The sequence below is a fragment of the Coturnix japonica genome, chromosome 3 (assembly GCF_054131305.1).
Source record: "Coturnix japonica strain WE chromosome 3, WE-NBRP24, whole genome shotgun sequence".
NCBI lineage: Eukaryota > Metazoa > Chordata > Aves > Galliformes > Phasianidae > Coturnix > Coturnix japonica.
The window spans coordinates 77,687,430-77,713,361 of record NC_140665.1 but is presented as its reverse complement, the minus strand read 5'-3'; the positions used below and the strand labels follow the sequence as shown (position 1 = coordinate 77,713,361).

The window sequence follows — 25,932 nt, the reverse complement described above, 5'->3', positions numbered from 1 at the left end:
ATTGTCATACTTTGGTCATTTGTTGTCTCAGTATATGCATTCTGTTTTGATGAGACTCCTCACCTTTTCTTTTCTTAATCTCTAGTATAACATACAAACAGATCAGTACAGAAGTTGTGATAACGTCTCTGCCAAATCATCAGATAGTGATGTCAGTGACGTATCAGCCATTTCGCGAACCAGCAGTGCCTCACGCCTCAGCAGCACAAGTTTTATGTCAGAGCAATCTGAACGCCCTCGGGGCAGAATCAGGTGAGTTCTCAAATGCAGTTTCAACTGCATCCCACCTGCTTTTTGTCTATCTGCCAAAATAGAACCAGAAGTTATTGAAAAGCCATAGAAGAACTTATGAAATGTGCCTGCATACATATGAGCTACTTGCCATTGCTAGCCTAAGCTGCCAGTAGTTTTTCTGTACTTATACATCTACAACAGAAAGCAACAGTTCCCATTAGGTTACGCATTTGTGGGAAATGGGACATGAAGACATTTTATCATCTCATTGTGGGCTGTGAATCAGTGTAATCTACATGTCAGTAATGTATTACAGCAGAAACGATGTTAATTTTGTCACCTAAAGAATTTATTTCATAAAATCTTTCTTATATTTTCTATTTATGTGACTATTTCCCTATATGCCTGCTTTTGTTTTGCTGTTTTCACGGATGATGAATTACTGGGTGTGAAACTAGTATTTATGTAGTACTTTTAATATTTCTGTTTCATAAGTTGTTGAATTCATTTGCATTATTCACAATCAAATGTCTTTCATCCTTGATAGTAATCTACTTCTCAGTTTAATGCTTTTTTAAATATACAGATGGGATCCTGTCTTCATTTAACTTGGTGACAAATCTCCCACCAGTTACAGTGTCTGCAGGGTTGGCTTGTTTGTTTGTGTTAACATCTACGAATGTCTGAACTCTCAAAAATATTATTTTAAGTGTTAAAAGTCAGGATATTAATTAGGAACTACATAAATATATATATGTGTATATGTATGCATATGGAGAAAATAAATCTGATGAAAGTCTGGATGGCATCATATAGTACTTCAGAACGTTTTTAGACAGACTCAGCACTCATGGCATTTAACTGAAGGCTCTTTAATCTCTTCACGCAGTGGGGAGGAATGTCTGAAAATCAGAATGTGGACTCTGTGTATGAGCTAGCTCCACTTTGATTTATTGTTAAAGAAAGTTCAGATGTGTATTCCAAGTCATGCTTTTATGAGTGAACACAACCTGACAGCTGCATTAATAATGTAGTCTGTAATCCAGTATAACACAACAACGCAACTGTAAATGTAAAAGTTATTCATGTGTTTAAAGTCATTTCAAATTATGTATTTAAATGTAGCATTTCATTGCGGCCTACACTTTTTTCTATTTGTCTCTTACAAAGAACTTTAACCATTCTGAAATACATCTGTTTTCTAAATATTGCATTTCCTCATTTAGGCTTTGTCATGGTATTTGTGGCAGGCTGAACAGCAGACAGTTTTTCCTATAACTATCTCTTTGTTGAGAAAATTTTATTAGGGATATTCCCTGATTGCAGATCACAAACATCGGAAGAGAACCCAAGAGTACCAGTAGCATTATGCTATGGGGAAAGGGGAAAACCTGAGGTTAGAACCTTGATCTTGTTCTACCTTTTCCGTTCTAATGAGAAGCAGAGCATTCTGGCTACAGAGTAGGCTGACACTTTGTACAAAACCAATAGCCTGCAAGGGGAGCCTCGTTGGTTAGAATTCAAATAGAGCATGTGAATTCTGATACTGTTCACATTATGTCTAAGATGTGAAGTACTCTATACTTGCTTGCTTTTTTTTTTCTTCTCATTAAGTACAGCTAGGATTTACGTAGTGAACTAAATATATATTAATAATATGCATTGCACATCTTTCAGTAGAGATATGAGGAAGAAACTAACGTTCATATCTTATTCATATATTTTTATTTTATTTTTTTATTTTTAAGCCTACTGTGGTTTTGTTTCCCTAAAAGACACAGTAAGATGAAAGATACCTAATGCAGTTTACCCATGGAAACCCAAGGGGCCAGCTGTCCCATGGAGTGCATCAGGCTCAGCACTGTCACCTTGGTAATGGGAAGGATTGTCCTGCTCTGCTCAGCATGGCCACACCTCAAGTGCTGTGAGCAGATCTCAGTGCCACAAAGTCTGAAGGACATAAAACTATTAGACAGTGTCCAAAAGAGTGTTCCACAAAGATGGTGAGGGGTCTAGAAAGCAAGACATACCAGAAGCAGAAGTCTCCCCAGGGCAGTGGGCACAGTCCTGAGCTGCCAGAGTTCAAGGAGCTTTTGAACAGTGCTCTCCACGTGAGATCATTTCAACTATTAAAAGCAATTAGTAAATTTTAGAATCTTTTGATGCTGTGTTGAGAAGTATTTTATCCAATAGGTTAGCATCCACTCTTCAAAATTTCCAGTGTGAGTTATCTACACTTTTAGTGTTCGGATATTGTGGCTATGCAAGGTCCAGTTTCTTGGAGACATGCAAAAATAGCTATCATTGTGATTTTATAGAAGCATTTATATTATTATTATATATTATTATTTATATTATTATTATGATTTTATAGAAGAATTTAATAGAATGAAAGGAAATTGAATGTTTGAGAGAAGAAGTTTTTTTTCTTATGACCTGAGAAAAAATTAACTTCTGTGTCATGAGAAGCAGTAGCATTAGCTTCTGTAACATAGTCTTTAATCATGACTTAGTACAGCTTCTTATTACATAAGAGGTGGACATTGATTTGGGAAAAGTTTTATTGTATTCTGAACAGTTCAGCCTTAAAAGCTGTATGTCTACAGTATAATTTATATAAAATTAGATGTTTATTAAATAGTTTATGCAACTTGTCTGAAGTATCATATAAAGAAGAAAAACTCCTTTTATCTTAGATGATTTTCTTCTTATGAGAGGTGTCAAAAATGAGGCAATTATCTTTTTCTAGCATTAATTGTTAAGGGAACTAGATAACTAGTTAAGATTGGTTCCTTTAATTTTGACATTGAACACTAAGTTAAACTGATTAGTGTTCTTAATGTTTCTCTAAATTCTATCAATTAGAAATTTGAAGTTCAAGTTTTGTTACTAAATTGAAGTTCAAATATATATATTTTTTCCTCTGATGAACCGGATGTTAGCATATATCAAGTATGAGGATAGGTGACAATTGAGCAGGAGAGGCAAGGAAAAGAGCATTTTTAAACTGCTTGTATTCCATTTTACTGAAATCACATTTCCATCATCATCTTCACGTGTAAATGTTTCGGCCAGCCGATCCTGACAAGTGAGTGTAATGTTATGTTGAAGGCCCAGAAGTTCTTTGAACTGCCAATTTTACATACTAAGTTCTTTTCTCTTTATGTCTTCTGAAAATGAGAGCTGCAAAGAACTTAGTAAGCTTATAGAAGTTCAAACAAGTTGGCTTAGTTTTACACACCTCACTAAATTAAGTTTATCTGGGTAATAAGCTTAGGTACCCTTTGTGTTCAAGAGAAAAATTCCAGCATTCAGAATACATTAGCAAGATTCCTGCTCTGAATCTCCTTTGGGAAGGCTCTCTCTCTCCACTGAGTTGAGGAGACTGAATCCTACAGCTGTTCAGCAGCAAGCTGTCTTAAATAGCAAAATGAAACTGGAGAGTACTGTAGCCTCCAGATGAGAAACCTGTTAAACTATCCTCTTCCAGCATTCTCACATGAGCTTAAAAGTGTTGATTTAGAGTTGAGGTGTCACATTTCTGAATGTGAAATAAGCCCACTCATTTTAAGGCAGCAATAGTTCAAGTTAATGTTGTTAGTCAACATAATCCTATCATCCTTGTTTTATTGCATTTCTGGAAAGAGATATAAATTAAGTTGTTAGTCAAGTGAAAATACAAAGTACTGTCTTGCAGCTCTCAGTAAGAAAGCAACAACTTTGCTGTTCTGTGCAAAATACGATTACTCTTAAAGGTCAGAAGGACTGCAGTTTCAGGTCATAGTGACTGCAGTTTATATCCACCAATTTTACCACAAGCACAATCAGTATAAACAGTTGCCTGACTTTGCCTTCCAAGTCATCAGGAAGGAAAAGACTCTCAAAAAAAAGCTAGCTAAATCTAGAAGAGCTGATCAGATTTTGATAATTTGAGATTCTATCATTTTGGATAATGTATCATATATTACCTTATATTTATAAATATTTATTTATCTGTTCAAGCAGTTAAGACTTTTAAAGTGTGGTAGCACATCTTGTGGATCAAAAACATGCAAATTAGCTATAAATATGTAACTGTTAAAGTTCGTATAGCAATTTTAATTGTGGTGAGTTATTCCTTCCACTACATTACATTCAAATTGCATTGATCATAATGCATATCATTTGTAGAATAAAATGCTGTTTATAGTAAGGAGAAAACAAATTGATGCAGGACAACACAGAAGTATAGCGTATTTTATCTGAATGGCTAGATAACAGTCCAAATGTTTCTTTAGTCAAAATGTGAAAATAGAAAGGTTTCTACTATTTGAAAACTTGAGCATGCTGAAGAAGCTAAGTAACTCAGAGAAAATAAAAACCAAACCTTTCCAGTCTGTTGACTGATGACAAGACTGTGTCTAAACTCTTTAAGGCAGAAGTCTTATTTCATTCCAACAGTATAATTGTGATTGAATTACCTGTCAGAATGCTGTGACATAGCATCCATGCTAATCTTCACTCTGGGTACTTTGTTGATTAAAAGCATTTCTAATGGAGATGTAATTATAACTGATGTCAGGCCTAAATATGAGTATATAAACCGGCTTCATCACTTCTAATTTGTTTAGCAGGTGAATGCAGTAAGAAATGGTTACGTATGAATAAACCCTATAGGTCACTCTGAAAGTAATGCCTCCTGTTTATTTCTGTGGAAGCTACAACAGATACAAAGAGCCCAAAAACAGGTTTGATAGAGCTAATTCGCAGCTACAATGTGTTTCAATGTAGCATCATTAGCTATGCATTTTCACCAGTGATGAACAAGAGCACACATGCTACACTTGTAGAAATGTACACCAGCAAATGTGACCCACTGTTTCACAGCTGCTATGATGGCATAGTTACTAGGAAAATGTTTCTCACACAGTCCACTTTTCATTGGCGCAAACAGATGGAAATCAGAAGGCACCAAATCTGGACTATACGATGAGTGTAGTTGAACAGTCCATTCAAGATTGGCAATGTGTTGTATGGTCTTCAACCTGGTATGGAGCCTGGTGTTATCATGTTGTGAGAAAAATTGTCTTATCTGGCTGGAGTCTGGAAGTTTGAGCACTCAGCTTGGTCAGCATTGTGATTTAGCAGTCAGAATTGATAATTTGTTCAGTTTCCAGGAAGTCCACCTGGACTGGAAGTCCAGTTTCCTGGAAGTCTACCCCTTTGCTATATTAAAAGACAGTGTACGTTACTTTACCCTTTGAGGGCTGCACCTTGAACTTTTTATTCAGTGAGGAATTCACATGTCAGCACTCTGTGGACTGACATTTTGACCCTGGCTTGTAGTGGTGATACCACATTTCATCACTGGTAAATTGCAGTACAGGAAACTATCCCCTTCAGTCTCATGTTTGTTCAGTAGGTCCCGATAAACTTGCAAATGATGTTCTTTCTGTTCATATGTAAGCACTTGTGGAACCCACCTGGAGCAAATTTTGTGATATTCCAGTGTTGCCACCATTATTCCCAGTGCACTGAAGCTGACAGTAGTATGGAGCTCATACATAATTTCCTGGTCATAATCCACCAATTTGCCTGGAAGAGCTGATCAACGTGCTCTTCATTTTGTGATGTGAGAGCTATGCATGACCATCTGGAACTTGGCTTGTCTTTCATGTGCCTGTTGCAAGTGCTGAAACACACCACTGACCGCCCTACTGTTCTTGAATCCATTCTTTGATCTCCATAAGTAGATGAATGTCAATGTGTTCCTGGTTTTCTGCATGGAGGAATTCAGTAACTCACCTTTACTTCATATACAATTCCATGTCAGACACCATTTTGTCAGTTTGCCCCTCTGCTACCATCTGTCACACAGCAACAAAGTAATCAAATGTTGGTGGGAAGGTTAAACCTCTATTGCCATGCCACCAACATCCACCTCTGATTTTCTTGGGTAACAAAACAAGGGGCATTACTTTCAGAGTAGACATCATAATTTGGATATAACATTATTTCAGATATCTTGTTACTAAGAAGTGTGGTTGACTGCCATGGTCTCTAGTGGAATTCCAGACCGGTATCAAGTGTTGTGTCAATTCTGACTTGAATAAGAATCAGATTGGTGAACTTGGGTTATCATAACGTGTAGATTTTGTGTGTTTTTCATAACTGAATTCAGATTACTAGTCCTTTTAGTCCTGCAGTTTAACTTTTATTAGTCATTAACTCCATGTCACGATGAATTCGTAATACAGTCAAACAGTACTTTGTCCATGTGTTTCCTAGATATTACATCTCATGTTTCAAGAACGTTTCCCAGGGCAATGCTAATTGAAGCAGAAAGGAATTCTCAGGTTTTAATGCAAATGGTTGATAATTAAAGATCAAGGTTAAATACATGACGATGAATTAGCAGCTTGTTGATCAGAGAAAAAAAGAATATTTGCTCACTTGATTTAAAATTATTCCTAACGACACAATGGCATTATTATTCGTTAGAAGCCTATTTAATCAAACATACCTTTGACGATGGACTTCTTAGTGACATCAAGTAGGGAACTGTAATGTGTTTGGGGGTTAAACTAGAGGTCTCTGTGCTGGAGGACTTAGAAAATTGTCTGCCATATACGATGTTTATGTTATATCTGTCAATTATATAAAAAACTGGGTAACTCTTTTTAAGGTGAATTTCTCTTACTGTATCTGAAACAAAAGATCCCTGCATAAGAAATATCATAGTTATTTCTCATTTAAAATTTGAAAAACACATCTTTCTTAGGAGTTATATTCTTGTATATCAAACATTTATTAAGGCACTAAATATAATTATCTATGTGCCATATTTTCAACTATTTTTTACGTGTATTGTTTATTTTAATGCTTATGTTTAATTAAAATACTTTAAATTGATTCATTAAAGAATCAGGTTAAATATAATTGGCTGGAACATTGAACCAGTTCTAATTTCGCACCATGATACTCAATGACTTTTAAAATAGTCTCATACATTCCCTTTGACTGCCACAAGCCAGAGAGGCAAGGATGGGGAGTTGCTGTTTATATGAGAGAACAGAGAGGATGCAATGAACTCCCCCTAGAGATGGGTGCTGTGCCTACTGAAATCATATGAGTTAAGATCAGAGGAATCACCAAAGAGATAATGTTATGGGTGTCAGCTATCTGACTTCTTGGCTAAGATGTAGTAGATGAAAATGGGTTTCCAACAACTGGATGAAGATCAAGATTCATAGGTCCTGATCTTTGTGGGAAGTTCAGACCATCCTGAGATCTTCTGCATGAGCAATGCAGTAGGGCACAAGCAATCCAGGACTGTTTTTTTTTCATGACATTGAATTTACACCAGTGATCAAGAAGCCAACAAGGGGAAAGATGCTCTTCTGGATTCAGAACAGATTGGACATAAGCAGATCTGCTGAAATGTTATATCATCAAGCCATAGCTTTACTAGGTGACACATCTGGAAGTTTTTGTTTTTAACTCAGTCCTGCTTTGTAATATCTGTAAGCCAGTTCTTCCTACATCTGTTCTGTCTTACATGTAAAAATATAGGACTGCAAAGTTATTCTCTAGCATTATTTAATGTAGACTGTGCCATCACAAAGACTTGTATGAGCTTAATGTATTATCAGAGTCCATCTTTAGCTTTACTGATTGCTTTTGCTCTCACCCACATCTTTTAGGAGGTTTTTCCTTATTTCTTTTATGACCTTGGAATTTATTTTAATGACAGAGTGAGTTAATTTATAGAATATTTAAACAAATCTGTACAGGTATCTTTGTGCTTGTAGCTGTTTTTTTATTTAGTAACATATTCACTTGTGGATGCCTCTTTTTGTTCAGAGTTTCACTACACACTGCTTATTCTGCTGTTTTCTTGCAAAAAAAAAGATGCTCAAAGTCTTCAGTGTAGAGCTAGATAAAATAACTGGACATTTGCCATCTCACTGAGGACAGCCAGCATTGAAATGTAGATATGGTGTACTTCCTAGATCAGTAATAGATTTTCTCCCATTGGATTTCCATCCACCTATATAGTAAATCAGAGCTAGTTTAGCCTTTTAGGGTGTCGAGGGAGAACAAAGTAGAGAAAGTATGAAGTTTCTTCTGATCTCCTCTCAGCATTCACAGTAGTGCTGCATGCTGCTGTCATAAACATATGTGACGTAACCTGTGCAGTAAGTTTAGTTTTTCCCTCATCCTGTGTTTAGACTGTATCCATCCTTGTCAGCTCAGTAATTCACTTGATATGTAGCAGTACAGCATCACATAGTCAGCTCAGTTAGGTTTAACTACATGTCATGACAGTCAAGGAAAACATGGTGCACCAAAAGCTTTTAATGCATTTCAGCTAATGAGAATATGTTGTGTGTTAAATAGACTGTTTCATTTAATCTTTATTATGAAATTAATTAAAATCCATATATTGAATTTTTGCTACTGTGTACAGGATGTAGTTAAGATTCACTCATAAATCAAAAAATGAAATGTAAAATCTTTTAATTATTATTATAGATTTTAAAGAAAGAGCAAACAGAAGCAACAGCAGAAGAACCCTGCTGTATATTTATTAAGAAAAGCTAATAACCCAGGAAATAGAAACAACAAGCAATTTCAAACTGTCTTTGTATGGACTATTTACTTTGCCGTGCTTATGATGTGAACTTTCACTATCCTTAGATTCTGATGACGTGCTGAATGTTACAGATTTCTTTTGTACCTTGCTCACATTGGATTCCATGCTCCCTATACAAACCTGTGCCAGGGCAAGTTCATGCTATATTAATTAAAAAGGATTGAGCTGTATTAATTTTCCAGTGAAATACTCAGTGATGTAGTTTAGCATGAAAGGGATCAGAGTTTGGGTTTACCAGACTCAATAAGATGTCTCTGATTTTTCTACCTCTCGTTACCAGTACTTTGTATAAAATTGTTGTACAGAATGCCACCCCTCCTTTGTAAAAGAGAAATACAAAATATTAGAACTGTGCTGTGTTCATATACAGCAACTTGTATATTTATAATGCAGTAATGCATTTATTTTGTGCTTTAATGTATAAATAACAGAACAATAAAAAGAAATTAGGGACCCTTCTAATTTGTATAAATAAATCATACTGGTAGCTATTAAAGTGCAGAATCAAAGTGTTACTCTGCTAGTTTAACTTTTAGGTTTTGAGTTATACTTCAGTAAGCTGTAATTGAAGCCATGTGAAATTTGTAACTGTGTAGAATATCTTTAGATTCATAAAGACTAAGTATCTATTTTCTAACCTTGTTTGGCAAATATATTTCATTATACTAATGTCTGTTATATTGTAGTACTCTAGTCAGATAGATGGCTTCCAGAGAATGAACTTTTTCATTTCTCTTAATAATGTACTGAGTGGAACTGAATTCTCTGAAGGAAATACAGTTACTTGTTTCTTTTGCTGGCCCCTCTTCAAATGTGTCTTCTGCTAGTAAGGACAAAGTGTAGAATTCCTCATTGAAAAAAAGATCACTGAATTACTTTCTCTTCATAGACCCTTCTGTGGTCCATTATTTCAGCTTAGTTTGGTGTGGGGAGGAGGGAAGGGAATTGTTTTTGTTTCTAAGTGGAAGAGAAAGTTATCTTAAACTGCTTCACTTTCATGAAGAATCTATTGCTAATCTTCATTATTCTCTGGAAACTTTCCATCATTTCTTGCCATACCCTCAAAATAAGATAGTGCATATAATATGAGAGAGACTTCACAGTCATTTGATTCATCTCTACTACTCAAGTAACTTTCATATAAATCCAGGATTGTGTTCTGTGTGTGACCCAGAGATGTTGGGTTGATGTTTCAACTAAGATGGGTATTCTGAGGGTTGGAATTTTCAGAGAATTGAGCCTTTGAAAAGTGTTTTCTTAGCAAGCTTAGCTGTTTGGTGGCAGATAAGAGAATAAATGAGGGGAGCCACATAGCCTGTACTGTGACCCGTGAATTGCTGGAAGGAGGGCAGTTCATGTACATGGCAGGTGTTTTGCTGAGTCATGATATGAAACCCTTCTTTATATGTTTTTTTCTGACTTGCAGGAGTTTTGCATTGTGTTGAGCACTTGCATCAAGTTGTCAGGCACTTTCCATTCTCATTAGCTTCAACAATTAGATTGGTTTATCACTTGTATTACAACTAGTTTATTTGGCTATTTTAGCTTTTCAAAGCATGACTAAAACAATAATGGAATTCCAGTTTGGTATAAAAAAGAATGTCATAAATATCATAGGAAAACTGCTATATTTATGATGCTGATTATATTCCCAATAATTTTCCTGTGTATGGCTGTTTCTCTGTAGTCAAGGTTTCTACAATAAACATGACATTTAGGGTCACCAAGTAGGGACTCACTTTTTAAATAATGCAATAAGAAACGTTTATTGTGCAGTTACTTCAGAGGTTTCTAGTTTTGTATTTAAATGCTGAGTGAGATTAATTAGTTGATATTACTTTGGAAAACATCCTCCCTCCCAAAGCTGCGGTGGCATCCCAAAGCATTTGTAATGTAGCCAGTACTGCTGACAGACTGTAGACTTTCCAAGGGTCTTACAGTTAAAAATAAACAATAGAAGCCCATATTAGATTCATAGCCTGCTCTGTTTCCAGGAGATTTCTTTCATCTTGGAATTTTCCATTACAAAGTCTTTATTTAAAAATAAGATGTTTAAATTAACATTTTACTATGTGACAGGTGTTAGCATTTGTTCAATCCAAAGATCCTCTTAATACTAGCAAAGCAGAGGATGTCATATAGGACAGATTTATAAGATTCAGTATGTTTCAAAGCACAGGATGCTTTAAAATCAGCAACAAAATGTATACTCTCCATTGTGACAATTGAAACTTCTACCACGAGAGAAAAAAAAAAAAAAAAAAAAAAAGTGAAGGAAAATGAATGTCCTAAATTGGGCACTAGATTCAGTAATTTTCATTATTTGGGCTTTCCACATTTATTGTGCTCATTTTTACCGTATGTTACATCCAGTCATGCATGTATATGTCCCTAGTAAATGTCTGTGATAGTGCTGTGCTCATGAAAGTCATATAAGTGTTAACATGGAGAGCTGATAAAAATTAAATTAATTCCACTTGAATATTCATCATAGTGAAAAGACTGCATGCAAGAAGTTTTGGAACTACTCTGTTAACGGAGTGTCACATCCTCATACCCACAGTATAGCCATCACCCTTATCCACTGTGCCCCCATGATTTCCCCTTACCCAGAGTGTCCAGCTGTCAGGCCAAGGAGAATACATAAGTACTGAAATCATAAAGCAGCTTTCTTCAGCAGGGGACCTTATTTAAGGCGTCTCCCTTCTAGTTAGCAGACCTCAGAAAACTTGTAAAATCTTGGTGTAAAATTCACAGTGTATCAATTCTGGTTAAAATGTACCACCTTGAGTTAGTAGATAGACTGACGGAAGCTGTAAAAATTGCAAAATGAACACAGGAAACAAAGGTAGAAGCTCAGAAAGTTCATATCTGAATTAAGTTCACTTCTTGTTTTGTCTTCCTGAATTGGAAGTTTGTAAGTCAAAACAATGATTTAACTTTTGGAGGAGTGTGTGATAAACAGCACTTGAAACTCCTGTACTCTAAATAATGATGCATTTCACAAGCATTAATACATTTTTTACAATTTTTTAGAACATATTGCTCTGGAAAATATTAGCATGAGGGTAACATTGTAACTGTGTTTAAAAGGTATATCAGTTATGTTTTTATTTAAAAGCAGGAGTCTGACCATTTTCTGTGCCTAAGAAACAAATATTTGAGTACTTTTATTCAGCTTCCCCTAGGGGGGTGACTGATGCTTGTCAATATAAGTAGACTCTTTACACAATTGATCTACTCTAAGTTTTTACACGAAACGAAAATAAAAGCTAATGGAAAATTTGGCAGTCTTCAATATAACTGTGTTGCATAGCAGTGATGTAACTGCTACTTTGTTAAAGTGCAGCTACTTAAAATTGAAAAATACAGTTATAAGATGGAAGAATCCAAGCCATGTTGTGTTGAAAGATAAACACAATTTCAACAGAGTGCAAAATGCAACTCTGGAATTAAAAAATTCCTCATGTCAAAAGTAAAACAAAAACAAAAACAAAAAAAAAAAAGAAAGCTTCATTTTTAAGGAAGTTTGCCTGGCTAAGCAATTCAGTGCACTGACAAACAAATAATAACCTGAAGTGGAAGAACAGCCATCAAAATGGACTTGAAGAACTGTCGTTCTCAATTGTTAAGTTTATGGCTCTCCATTCTTCAGTTTGTAATATATTAAAGTATGATGTGTTTGATGTGTGATTGATGGACATGTTTTAATAAAAATATTTTATAGAAAATGAGAAAACAATTGAAAAATAGAAGAATTCTAGCTTGTGTATATAAATAAAATATTCCATCAATTTTATTGCTTAGCTATGAATGTTTTTCATGACATCAGTAAAAACAAATTTGTGTAATATAAAGTATGATTAGCAAAGAAAACATTTACACAGAATACAAAACAAATGTGAATAATGCAAAGCTAAGTGCTGGAAAATAGGAAACCTGCAACTGAGCCTGGCTGTGTAAGTCTATTGTTGTTTTCTGGGGGATTGTTTTTTTGTTTTTTTTTTTTGTTTTGGTTTGGTTTGGTTTTTTTTGTTTGGTTGGTCGGGTTTTTTTTTGTTTTTTTTTTGTCGTGTGTGTAGACAGATTCATTGAATTACTCTTACATCTCTCTCTGCAGAAATTTCTTTACTCAGCACATGTTATGGGCCTATCCCAGGGATAAATGTAGACTGTACATGTAGACCCAGTCCTTTTTTAAGACCTATTTGTAACAGAAGCTATAATATATTTAGAGGCTGAGGAGGATGGAGAGTGGCAAGAAGAGAAGAATGGTCTTCTGGCTCAGGTTTTATGTGATAACAGATAAATCTCTTCAAATGAGTTTTCATTAGTGATCATATACTGCCTCTTACATCTGAGTTTATTATGGCTTAGCGCTGTGGATTTAGCCCCCTCACTACATGGAAAGTTTGGGGCAAAAAATACAAGAAGTCCTTTAAAATTTTTGTTAGCATAACAAAATTACACAGTAAAGGATTGAATTGTTCATGTGTTTGTGAAGTTTCAGTTACAGTACTTGATGAATGGCATATGAAAAAGCAATTTCTCTGAAGAACGAGGGAATAGCGTTTTGTTGATATAAAAGAGAAATCAACCATCTCTTGAGATAATGTAATAAATATTTGTGATGATATGCTGGAAAGGCTTACATTCAGCCTCGGGGATTTTAGAGCCTTGAGAAGAATATATTCCCAAAGTTTTCTTATGCTCCTTCTTCAAAGAACCAGTCTTTTTCCTTCCAAGGATTGATGTCCATCTCACTCCAGTCAGATTGCCTTGCCTTGCATATTGCCTGGTTGCCAGTTCAGATGGTGCAGCCTTCCTGCATCATGGACAGTTGATCTGACTTCCCAGTTTCAGAATAGGTAATAGAAGGAGATTTCCTGGAAAATACAGACTTTCTGCCTCTAGCCAGGAAATGAAATATTTATGAAACAGACAATCTAATTGGCAGTGGGAATTACAATTGAATGCATCAACATGATGTGATAGAAAATCTTTTGGTATTTTCATTGTTGACTTCTTCTAAGTCTTGATAATTAGGAAAAGAAGATGCTGTTTTCTTAAATGTGTACAGGTATTCAAAGGTAGAAAACGGTTTGTGCTTAATGAAAGGATTACCTCATTGACATCTTTCAGTCAGACATGAGCACTTTTCGAAGTGAAGAAAATCTGTCTACTATGTTACAGTGCAATATTAGCGTGTTTCCTTATCTCCTTGAGAGGACAGTGTCCACCAAATGGTTAATGTGGAGGCAAAACAAATTAAAACAGTTAAGCTAAGCTGCTTAAAAATAAAATTATGCATACTTTTAACCCCCAAACAGCATATTGCAGATGGAAATGTCTGGTTCTGAGGACGTTTCTGTATAAGACCAAGGTGAAGCCAGAGTAATTAATGTTCTGAATATGTATTAACTAAATACTATCTTTTTTTTTTTTTTTTAATCTGTCATTATAAACTGCTTTATGCCACTGTCAGAGAGGGAGGGAGATGGAGTCTTCAATCCCTTCAGAACATCTGTGCAAGAAATATCTAATATAAAGTACTGCTTATGCATTTTTATTGTCTAATTGTACTTTGTCTTTCAAAGAAACTGTCACCTTACCAGCAATTTAATGATTTGAAAAAAGTGAGAAAAAATACTTGTAATTAGTTTTTCATTTCATTACTGCAGTTGATTAAGATAAAATACAAACTTGTATTGTAGGAACATTGCCCTGAAACATTTTTAACAGGCAGTACATGTTATTTTTAGAGTGAAGAAATCTGGAAAAATAGTTTTTTCCAGGGCTGAGACTTCTATATTTTGTTTGTTATTCTTGTCATTGCATTTAGCCTTTTAGATTTTTCTCCTCCATTTTAGGATCAAGAATTCTATGATCCTGTATTTTGTATCTATTGTCTATTGCTGTCTACTTCTGTAAAGCACTAGTAAGCTATTTATATCTGAAATTTAGCCTTTTTAGTCAGAAAAGGTCACAGGTACTTCACTACCTTTAGTGGGAGTTGCAATGTACAGCATGCTGTAACAGAGAGAATAACGTGCTGAATGTCATGCAAAGAAAGAAAAAATGATGAATTCAGCCTTTTTTCTGCTGAAGGAAGTTTTCTCAATTTAGTGCTGAGCATAGAAAACTGCACGTTTTTTTTTTTATGTCATAATCACATTACCTAATTTCTTGATACAGATTTAACATGTATGTGCTTTCTAGGTTTGTTATCCTTGAATTTAGTATATACAACTCTGTTAGCAATCAAGTTTGAGTCAGCTGAGCTATTTGCGCTTTGATTCCATTAGCCTGTCCACAGCAGCAGTAATAGCCATCCTTAACCCTGAGCAAATGCTGACTACTTTTGTATTGGTTTCATTTTATGACTTATATTATTTGCTAGCTACAGGCTGGTAATGTCATGGCTCTTCACACAGACAGACACATAGATTCCTGCAAGCAGAGACAACTTCTGTGCTTGCTGAAATGTTCATAGAAAATCTGCTCAGATCCTCTGGTGTTGAAAAATACTTTTGGAACTATTATTCTTTAATTCCATGGAGAAAATGCAAATCCTCCTGAGCTGTGAAGCTTGCAGTTCACTGGTTCATGTGTTCCTTGAGCATTTCCAGAATACATATTCAGATGTTATATTCCAATGTGGAAATTTCCTGATATTCCAAAGTAGGATGTGTATCAGTTAGGCTCCCAGAGACTACTGTAATGAAGTTTTCCCCACCCTTACCACAGTGCGAGTTACACAGTGAACACAATGGAACTGAGACTGTAATTTCAGAGGAAATATTTATATTGCTGAGAAGCAGGAATATTGTCAAGAACAGATATAATTTACAGGTGGCAATTTCAGCTATACACCATCAGTACCCTAATGTAGAGATTTTACAGCAGAACAAAGTTATTTGTGATTCTAATAGTTATTTTATGGATATAATATATGATCGATGTACAAGTTAGATGTACAGACTGTAGAAAATGATTATTTCCTTGAATCAACTAACTTTGTAGTCTAAAAATGTCTCAGGTTTTCTGAGAGAATTTGAATAGGGATATGTGTTTGTCCCTTGGTTTGTAAAGCACCACATATGATTTATGGAATACCATGAATTGCATAGTAATTAATCTTACAGTAACATTGTTTATCATAGGTAAATATGACAATATATTCTAAGACTGACAGAACAATTTGTGGATAGGTAATTTTGAGTTTGGATTTATAAATTATATATCATTTAATGCTAATAACAAGATGTAAGTTATTTTTTAAAATGTAATGTTCCCCATTATTAAAGGATTGCTCATCTTCCATTTGGTCCACAACTATTATATGTTTAGGAGGTTATTAGTATTCATGTGTTACCTCATTGCAGAAGGATGCCAGAGGGGCAAAGAATTTGTACGTGATTCTGCATTCAGTAGAACAGAGAGGAAATTCAGTAGCTTGTGATTATGTAGGCCAGGGATTTTATCTAAAGATTCAAGTTACTGCAATTTTGTGGAAGAAACTTATGTTACAATATCATCAGTACCTCGGCAAATACAGAGAATTGTTTATTTATTCATGGCTTGCATTTTTTGGAAAAATGGGTGAGGTAAAAAATGAGTGCTTAAGAAATTAAACATCTAAAAAGAATATGTTTTGTAAGCCATCAATGAGCCTTAGGTAATGAAGAAAATACTGTTATTTTAGCAGTGGCTAATTACTTAAGATTTTTTTCCCTGGAAGGATTCACTTTGGGATTTTATGTAGGTGAGTTTAGGGGCAAAGTTTGCTCTCACTTCCTGTTTCTTACTGTCTTTGTGTTTCAGGTGATATGTACCACTGGCAGATACTTTACATTGTTATTTCAAAACTGTGCGTCTCTGTAATAATCTTCTCAATCCAAATAATTTTTGCTGTCTATTTCTCTGCATTAGATATATGAATGTTGAAAAATATGTAGAGATGTAATACATGCAACTGGCTTTAAGTTTTATATAATTGTGCGCTGTAGTTTAATATACGCAAATGTAATTCATTCTGTCCTTGCACTGTGTTCATTTTAGAGAACTTACTTTACAGTTAAATTTTCTGTCAGCTTGTAATTCAGACTACTCTTTGAATGAGTTATTTATCTTAGAGATTCATTCTTCTTCCTCGCAGACGTGAGTGAGGTACAACTTTCAGGTATAGGCAGCTAGCAAAATTGAATATACTGTCGTCTTCAACGACCGTGACTGCTGACATATAAATACAGTCTTTCACCTTGTCTAAGACAGATAGCACATGAGATGCGACCCGTCTCAACTGAGAGTGTTCTGGCAGAAAAACATGAGCATTTAGTGCTTTGTAGAGGGAACAGTGACTGCCCATCCTGTGTGGGTGACCCCACAGACCCCACACATGGTGCTGAAGGACAGTTCCTGGCACCCAGGGTATGGCCGCGCTCCTTCACTGGGGCTGGGGCTTAAAATACTTAAAATACTTACATTGAAATACAGCTACTATTCAGTTGTTTCATTCATCACACAATATCATGCATGGCACTGAAGTAGTAACCAACCAAGAGAGAGAAAACTGAATTTTATGCTGTGTAAAAAAAGACAGAGCTGTAGGAAAACAAAATATATTTGGATTATCCTGAATTTAAATTATGAATATGTGCTGTTCTGATACTTTTGAAAGAGAGTTCCAGATGTAAGATAGATGCACCAATATCCAGTATAACAATGTAACATAAATGATGTTACCTTGCCAGTGGTAGTTATCCTCCTATGGAAATTTATATTCATTTATTTTATCTGTTATGTTGTAACTAGATTTAAATTGACAGTATAACTTCATAATTTACCAATTTTAGCCTGCACATTTAAATGAATGTGTCAGTATTCCCAGAAAGACAAGTAAAAAAAAAGAAGAAAATAGGTATTTTATTGGAAGGTTTAAGTGCAAAAGAGTATCTGTAAATTCTTGCAGGTCTTCTGCTTCTCTGTGCTTTATAAATCAGACCCGGAGCATAGTGATTATGCAATTCTCCCTTAGGAAAGTGAAGCTTGGTATTTTGTGGTAAAAACAAGCACAAGGATCTGAATTCCAAATGTTTCAGTCTTTTTACGGTGAATTCTTTAGTTCCTCTATCTGTCCCAAACAATGAAAATTGAAACGTATATACATTCTTTGAAAAAGTGATCTATCTTTCAGTCAGAAAGTATTCTTAGCCCTTGAATTAGAAAATTATTAGATCAAAAATTGGATTTTCTTTAAATTATGGTACTACCAACTTCTATTTCTCAATTGGTCTACATCACTGTCCCCTAAACTATTATCAATACCTAATGTGAGATGAGAGCATTGCAGTTAAATAATACTTTTGAAATGTGTAGATGGCATAATAATATGATAGGATCGGTATTTATTATATCCATAAATACTTGAAATTAGCACAGCAAAGTCAATAGTATGATAAACAATTATTTCTTTAACTGCAGGGCAGGTTCTGTAATTTTTTTTCCCCTCTAAATTATACATTCTATAAAACAGTATTTCAATATACTTTATGTCAATATGGAGAAAGTTAAATGTCAACAGATGCTTTCAACAGAAATATTTCCAGTTTCTTTCCTCTCTCTTACTGGAATATTGTCAAGTTAAAGAAGTGACAAAAGACTCCATGACCCAAAGTGGGGAAAAAATGCTACACTCAGCTTTGTATAGAAGATATCATCAGCATAACAGAAATAGGCATTAAAATCCAATGTGGAAAGGAATTATCTATGGCCTAATCAACAAATGGTTTAAGCTGCTAGCTTAGATAATGTGTAAATGTGAGTTTATTGAGTTGTGTGAACAACAACAAAAAACATCACAATTTAGTGTCCTTTACAACTTCAAGAGACTGTAGTATATTTAATAAGCATCTCTACTGTATTAGGGGCATCGTTTATTTAATATAAATTCAAGAAAAGGGTATTTATGTTCCTCAAGACAACTGGACTCTAATAGTTTGACTTCATGACAGAAAAAGTTTTATGCTGTCATGATAATTGTATGCGACTTTGTTTCTTTCTGTAATATACCCATCTTGCTTGATAACTTTTCACTTACTGTTTGGTTTGAGGAGAGCTAGACATCACCACGATCTCAAGTTTCTAAGATTTTTTCAAAAACAGCAACTTGAGAGGGAAAAGTTCTGATGGGTTATTAGTTCTTTACCTCACCTTAACTTTGCCTTTGTACTGCAATTTTTCCATTTACCTTTAAAATGAGAGAGTATAAACGTACAAGACCCTATGTGTTATATTATCTTTTCTTTCCTTCAAATATGATATTACGAAAGATTGTTTCTTCATATCTAGAAAGTCTTAAGCCTTTAGTGCCTATAAGACATGTGTATTAACCAACATATATACTCTAGGCTCACATTCATTCTCTTTGGCACTAAAATTATTGCTTTCTGTATTCTGGGGATATATGCAGGAAGATTACACATGCCTTTTCGGTGTTGCCTTTGTCACTCTGATAAGCTATTGGGAAAGCATTCACTTCCTCTTTTTCTCTTGAAGCACAGATTGCAATACTGGAAACATATATCCTGAGGAGTACCCAAATGAACTTTATTATTTGTGAATCAAAAAAAAAGAAAAATTATCTAAACTTGCAATTAATTTTTTAATTTAAAAAAAAAGACTTCTGAAAGCACTGCTGCGCAAACAAATTAACATGTTTGTTTTTACTTTGTAAATGTAGTACATTTACCCCTAAAATGCAAGGCAGACGGATGGGGACTTCAGGGAGAATCACTAAGAGCACAAGTGTGAGCGGAGAGATGTATAAGCTGGAGCACAATGATGGGAGTCAGTCGGACACAGCTGTCGGCATGGTTGGAACAGGTGGGAAGAAAAGGCGTTCCAGTCTTAGTGCCAAAGTGGTTGCCATAGTATCTCGAAGGAGCAGAAGCACATCTCAACTTAGCCAAACAGGTGAGTAAAACGCGTGCTATTTGGAAGCAGGACTCTCACCAGACATGGTTTACCATTCTTCATCTGTGGCATCTATGTTACATGTATTTGGATATAGTCCGCTAAAGAGAGAAGATTTTCCAACTGTGTAAAAATTTCTGATATATTAATGTTCTTTGATCATTAGGCAATTACAAGAAACCATATGCAAATGCCTTTTAGCTATGCACTGTAACAATTTTCTGTCCTGATCAACAAAAAGTGTTTTCATCTCAGAAGCCTTGTTTACAGGTAGGCAAATAAATGCCGAGAATCATCTGTGGGTATAAGTAGAGCACAATCATTTGACTAAGGGCAACCTTTTATGTATAGATTTTTTTTTATAGTGGAAGTGTTGATTGCAAATGAAGGAACTAAAATCTAACCAAATGAATACCAATTATGTAACTTGTATAGCAAGTTGTGTCTTTAGTGCCAAAATATGTGATTTTAAAAGCAATCTTTGATTTGTTAGCCAAGAGTAAATCTAATAATTTCTTTTTTAAAAACAACACTGGCAAAATAGGGTCAGTGAATTCAGCTAAATTAGGCTAGAAAATGATGCTTCCTTAGGAACATAAGACTTCCAACTCTTCGGTGCTACTTCAGAGATCTTAAAAGCGTAATATCTGCATAGCCTGAAGGCAAAAACAGTTCATTCAGAAAGATAAAAAATGGGAAGAAAAAAGAAAAAGAAAAAAAAAAAAAAGAAGGAAAAAGCATGTTTTAAAGTCCCTTTCCTTCTTGTAATGAACTCTGATGAAGACTTCAGCTCTTGTCCTCAGCGTGAGCAGGAGCTGACCCTAAGGGTTCTTTCTTACTAAAAGAAAGTGAAGGGGAAAAAAAAGCAAAAAAAAAAAAAAAAAAAAAGCAAAAAAAAAAAAAAGCTTCAGCCTAGCATCAAATTTAGAATTTAAGTATACAGCATCTCATCTCTCCTCTTATATAGTCAGGATAATCTAGACTAAGGTAAGTCGTATCTCATCATTTTTCCTTTTTCCTTTTTCCTTTTTTTTATGGACAGATGAGCAGTGTAAGTTTTACAAAATGCAAAGCTGAGTCAGCTTCAGGAAAATGATTTCAATATTTATCTGCAATACTCACTTAAGAGTTTTAAGCCATAAAGTGTATAATCATGCTGTTGAACTACATGATAGCTCTAGCAGGCATATTTGAAGCCCAGAATTTTAATACTGTGATGCTCACAAACACTGTAAGATTATTAGCGCTTCACTTGAATCTGAGCCGTGAATACAGATAGCTATACACAGTAAATTTTTATTTTAGGTGTATCAGAAAAAATTACATCCTGTTAGATTATAAAAGGTGATGCAGTGTTAAGAAAGGATTTCAGATGGTCATTTTACTCCCCTTACTAAAGAAGAAAATATTTTAAGTATTTTATGGGGTATTTTTGTGATTCAATCTGGCATTCCTTCTCTAGCTCCTTAATTTCTTTGAAACAGGAATTGCTGTACCTGAGCATATCTTTGCATCATCTTATCCAGTAGTCCAGCTCCAGCCAGGAACCAGGGCTGTAAAATTAAGAGGAAGATACAGGGAGCTGCCAAATTATGGATGATTGAACTTCTTAGTGGGGTTAATAATTAAATTAAAATCTAAACTGTGACTTCTGAACTCTTTTTAACATTATTTAATTAAAGCTCAGGTGTTGCCATTCTCTACATGTAGTTGCAATAGCCCTTCAAATGTTGGCTGATGTAAGTAAAAAGTTTGCAAGGAGTGGGGCACCTGAAGTTGTGATGGAATGCAAACACCAAATTGTGAAACACAACTATATGTTATTTTTGATTACAAAATAGAGTTGAAAATGAAATTTACTTTGCCTTACAATGTCTTAGGCAAACAGTATTATCTCTGGTATAACACGAGCAAGTAAAATGTGGTGTGCTTTATTAGTCAGCATTTTCTTTTTGTTTAATTGTGTCAGAAATCAGAGATATAAATTAATATGTTTTTGTTTTTTTTTTTAAAAGAATATACGCAGGAGACTTGACAGGTTTTCCAAAGTAAATTCATTATTGGAGACTAATTACTCATGCATAAATCTGGGATACTCTTCCTTCTTATGGTGCACAAGAGTAGAGGTGGAATCTAAATCAAGTATTTAATATAAATATATTGTACCTAATTAAATTTATGTTTCTGCCACTCACAATAAAAAAGAAGAAAAAAAAATCTGTTTTGGTGATACAGTATAAACTAGATCTTTAAAAATAGTTCTGCAATAACTCAACAGATTAAAAATAAAGCAAAAGATTGGGTATTTATTGAAAATCTGAGTTTCCAAATTTCTGGGGTACACGTATATCCAAACTTCCCTTTTACTGTTGTCACCAAAGCTAGCAAAATTAACTTCCATCTTGATTTTGCATTTGAAGAAATGGTCAGTAAAGGCTGACATCCATTTTATGGATTTTATACAGCATACTGTGTGGGTTTAATCTTATACAAATGTATAAATGTATATGAAACTGCTAATAGTAACTGCTAATAATTATGAGTTAATTTTCTTTTCAATGAAAAAAGACAAGTGTGCATTTGTGTGTGAGAACCTGTGCTGGCGTGTGTGAAACTCTTAGCATTTCTGGCGCAGATTCATTTGCATGTTAGATTTAGAAGGACCAGTAACAAATTTTTTATTGTACACTCTTATTGGTCACTGCTGTTGCAAAATATTTCTCTTCTGAATTTGAGCCTTATAAGACTATTAGTGATAGGGTTACTTTTCATTCTTATGTAAATCTGCAAAGAAAAGTACCTTTCAGTTATGTACCTATCTTTCCAGTTATGTGACTTTGTAATACTCTTTGTTCATTGAAATAAGGGAATCCTCACTTAGTAAGACTTGTTTGTTGTGTCTACAAACTGGGTAGATTTTACAGTTTATAGAAAGATGGTTGTAATCTGCAGGCAGTATTTCTGATGACAAACCATTTTTTCTTGTACTATCACGAGTAAATGAAGAAAAAAGCAACCCACACCAAAGACCTGTAAGCATAAAAACAGCTCCAAATATGTTTTGTGCAATTTTATTTTAATTCAACTTGCATTATATTCTCAGAGTTTCCTAACCAATAAGTGACTTAGGTTGATATTGTTGATACAGCGTTTTGATTTGCTATTCACTGTTTTGAAATAGAAGCTGCAAACTAATGAGATAGAATTTTTTCTGAAGAATTTGTTCCATAAATAGAGACATAATAATGCACTTTTGGGTGGGTAGAAGCAATGATAGAGGCATCACCTGTGAAGTAAAAGAGAAGATAAATTGCTCATAAAAAGAAATATTCCCATCTGTCCTAAATCTTCTAGTATGTGCAGAAGGTGAAAAGATTCCTCCCTTTTTCTTTCTTACCCTGTCAACAGATGGGGATTCAGAAAGTTCATCTGCAGTCAGAAGCACACTTTTTCTTGTTCTTCTAAAGTCCATAAAGTGGTTTGCAAGCATTCTGTCACTGTATCTTCATCATCTTCCTACCAGAGATTGGGTAGTATCACATCTCTGTGAAAAACTCTGATACAATTGCCTGCTGGGCTATCAAATTCCTAAGGCGATTGGACAGGTGAGCTAGCTGTGTTTTCAGACCTTAACAGCTGGACTGTTAGGAAGCTACACTGTGATAAGACTGCATGGATACAATGAAAATTAATTAAAAAGAAAAAAGGAATCTTCCAAGTTCAGATCTACATAATTTCAGAGTAGATACTGCCAGAAAAAATTCAGTTTTTCATTTGATAACACAAGCAGAGATAATATTTTGTCCATCTTGTTGTAGTTTTATGATACAACAGGGGATTTCATGCATTTTAGTGTAGCAATTAGTGCAGATAAAGCAGATAATAAATCCAAAATGAAATGTACTGAAGGGTGCAGACTTCTGAGGGAAGGGAGGTTGTTGGTTTTTTTCCATCTCAGAAAAGCTGTTTCTTCCTTTCATAAGGAAGGGAGATCAGAAAAATAATATTGCTATTTTTTACCAGATCTTAACAAACTTTACTTCAGGCAGTCTGGGTTTTTTCCCAAATTACTTTTCATTGATTGAGTCTCAATTACAAAAAATATATAAGAATGCATTTCTGAGCGTGTTTCTTTTAACTTTCAGTCTCTGAGTTTACTTTAATATTAGTTATTAAATAAATATACTTAGAAAATTATATTTGTTTGATAAGAAAGTTGATTTTTAGGCAAGTTCAGTAGACTAGTTTTATTTAAACTGGAGTAAGTCATTCTTTTAATTAGAGTAAAGGTAGAACTTGGAGATCAGTAAGGAATTTCCCCTGGAAATCAGGGAAGATAATGGTTAAGAGGAAGGCATAAGCTGGTTTACTTAGAATGACAGTCAAAGAGTGCTGCCTGGTTGAGTTTCCGAGACAAAAACCACAGTCAGATTTTGTTAATATTTTAAAAAGAGATGATGCATGTGCTGCTAGAATATGCTGATGATACTGGTTTGGAAAGGACATCACTTCCAGGTGATACGGGGGAAGGATTGATAAACTCAAGGACCAGAGTAACAGAACTTGGATAAAATGTGGTAATGCAGATTGCAAGGTCATTCTTTTCAGAATAACTAATGAAGATTTCCAGATGCAGTCTGGGAGACTTGTCATGTAGAAGGAATGTAGGTGGAAGAGATGGATATAATAAAAATCACAGAATGAATATACACTGTTTATAAGTTCTGGCCAAGTAAAAGGCAAATGCTACCCTAGATGTAGGGTTAGGTTTTTCCTTGGACAGCTAAGAAAATGCTAAGATAATTGAAAGGGGCACAAATTATGGCTCATCTGGAATACTGGTGACTCAGCCTTCAGGAAAATGAATGCTGGATGTTTGTGGGAATAGAAACCCCGAAGAATGATTTATTGCCTGATTTGATCAGCCTATAAACATGAAGGTTGAACAGGGATATGATTGTTGTGTAAAAATGCAATGCAAGTGGACATCAAAATAGCAAAAGATGCTTTTCAAGCAAAAGGGCAATGCTATCAGGAACTGTGGCAGAAGAATAATTGGGTATAAATTAGTAATGAGTAAAGTTTGTCTAGAAATTATAATGAAATTTTTAAGTGTCAAAACAGGGGAAAGTTATCTTAAACCTCTCAAAGAATTTAACGTAGTAGAGATGAAACAGCCCCTTTTTTTTCCTGTTGTGTAGCATAATACTGTCACCATTTTCATAGGATTCCCTTTCTGGTACTCTAGTTTTTTTGTTGGTTTGTAGTTCATTTGTTTATTTTGTTTATTTGTTTCCCATTTCCTTTTCAGCCAAATAAAATACTGCAAGATCTTAGATTTTCTAATTGTAGATTTAGAAAATTATCTTAGATATTAGAATTAGGAAGTCTTACAGCTGCGCAGTTCCCTTACAGGCTTAGTTTATCCTTCTGTAATTCATTTCTTTCTTTATAGTGCTGTAGGAAAGCATTTCCAAAGTATTTGTTTGCATTGGATATTCAACTCTGCAGAAATATGTAGCACTTAAACATGAGCTTCTTACTGATACCTCCATTTTGTTATCATGTCTGCACACTTTGCAGATCTTTTTTCAACATTACACAGCATTCCTTTGAGAAACAACTTTCTGTACCTGGTGGAACTGTTGTGGTCCTTTCTGCACCTCACCTTGCTGCTCAGCGTTACCTCAACAAGTGTCTTCCCTGCCTGGTTTGTTATTTTGCACCATGAAGTACATTAGAGTTTGCTTTGTGTAATCAGTGTTCTATGAGAACTACAACTCAGTTACACAAAAAGAAGAATAGAGATTGACACAAAGAAGGATTTTTGCTTTCAAGCAATTAAAAAAAAATTTTTAGTGCAGCAGCCAGGACAGTAATAATAACTTACAGACAGTGACAGGGTTCGAGCTCTAATTCTTGCAACCCAAAGCAAAGAACACCCCACTGAAAGCAGCAAGAGCTCCTAATGCACCTTCCTGTTGCTGCAGGAAGTGGAAAATGAACAATGATGAAGGATAATATTAAAACCAAAGAAAAAGACCTGATTATTTTTCTAAGAGGAACTCTTTGTTCTGGTAATGACACTT

General features: G+C 34.8%; 1 protein-coding gene across 50 annotated transcripts in view; it reads left to right on the top strand.

Annotated features, from left to right (window-relative positions):
- RIMS1 (regulating synaptic membrane exocytosis 1) overlaps window positions 1–25,932 on the top strand; it is a 275,646-nt gene that overhangs the window by 219,930 nt on the left and 29,784 nt on the right. For 45 of the 50 annotated variants that reach the window (XM_085543816.1, XM_085543807.1, XM_085543785.1 and 42 more), the window contains 2 exons: window positions 86–252; window positions 19,611–19,843. The exons of the other annotated variants lie outside the window; for them this stretch is intronic. In XM_085543816.1, the coding sequence (XP_085399942.1) occupies window positions 86–252; window positions 19,611–19,843 (400 nt within the window). The remainder of the gene's footprint in view (window positions 1–85; window positions 253–19,610; window positions 19,844–25,932) is intronic. 50 annotated transcript variants of the gene reach the window in all.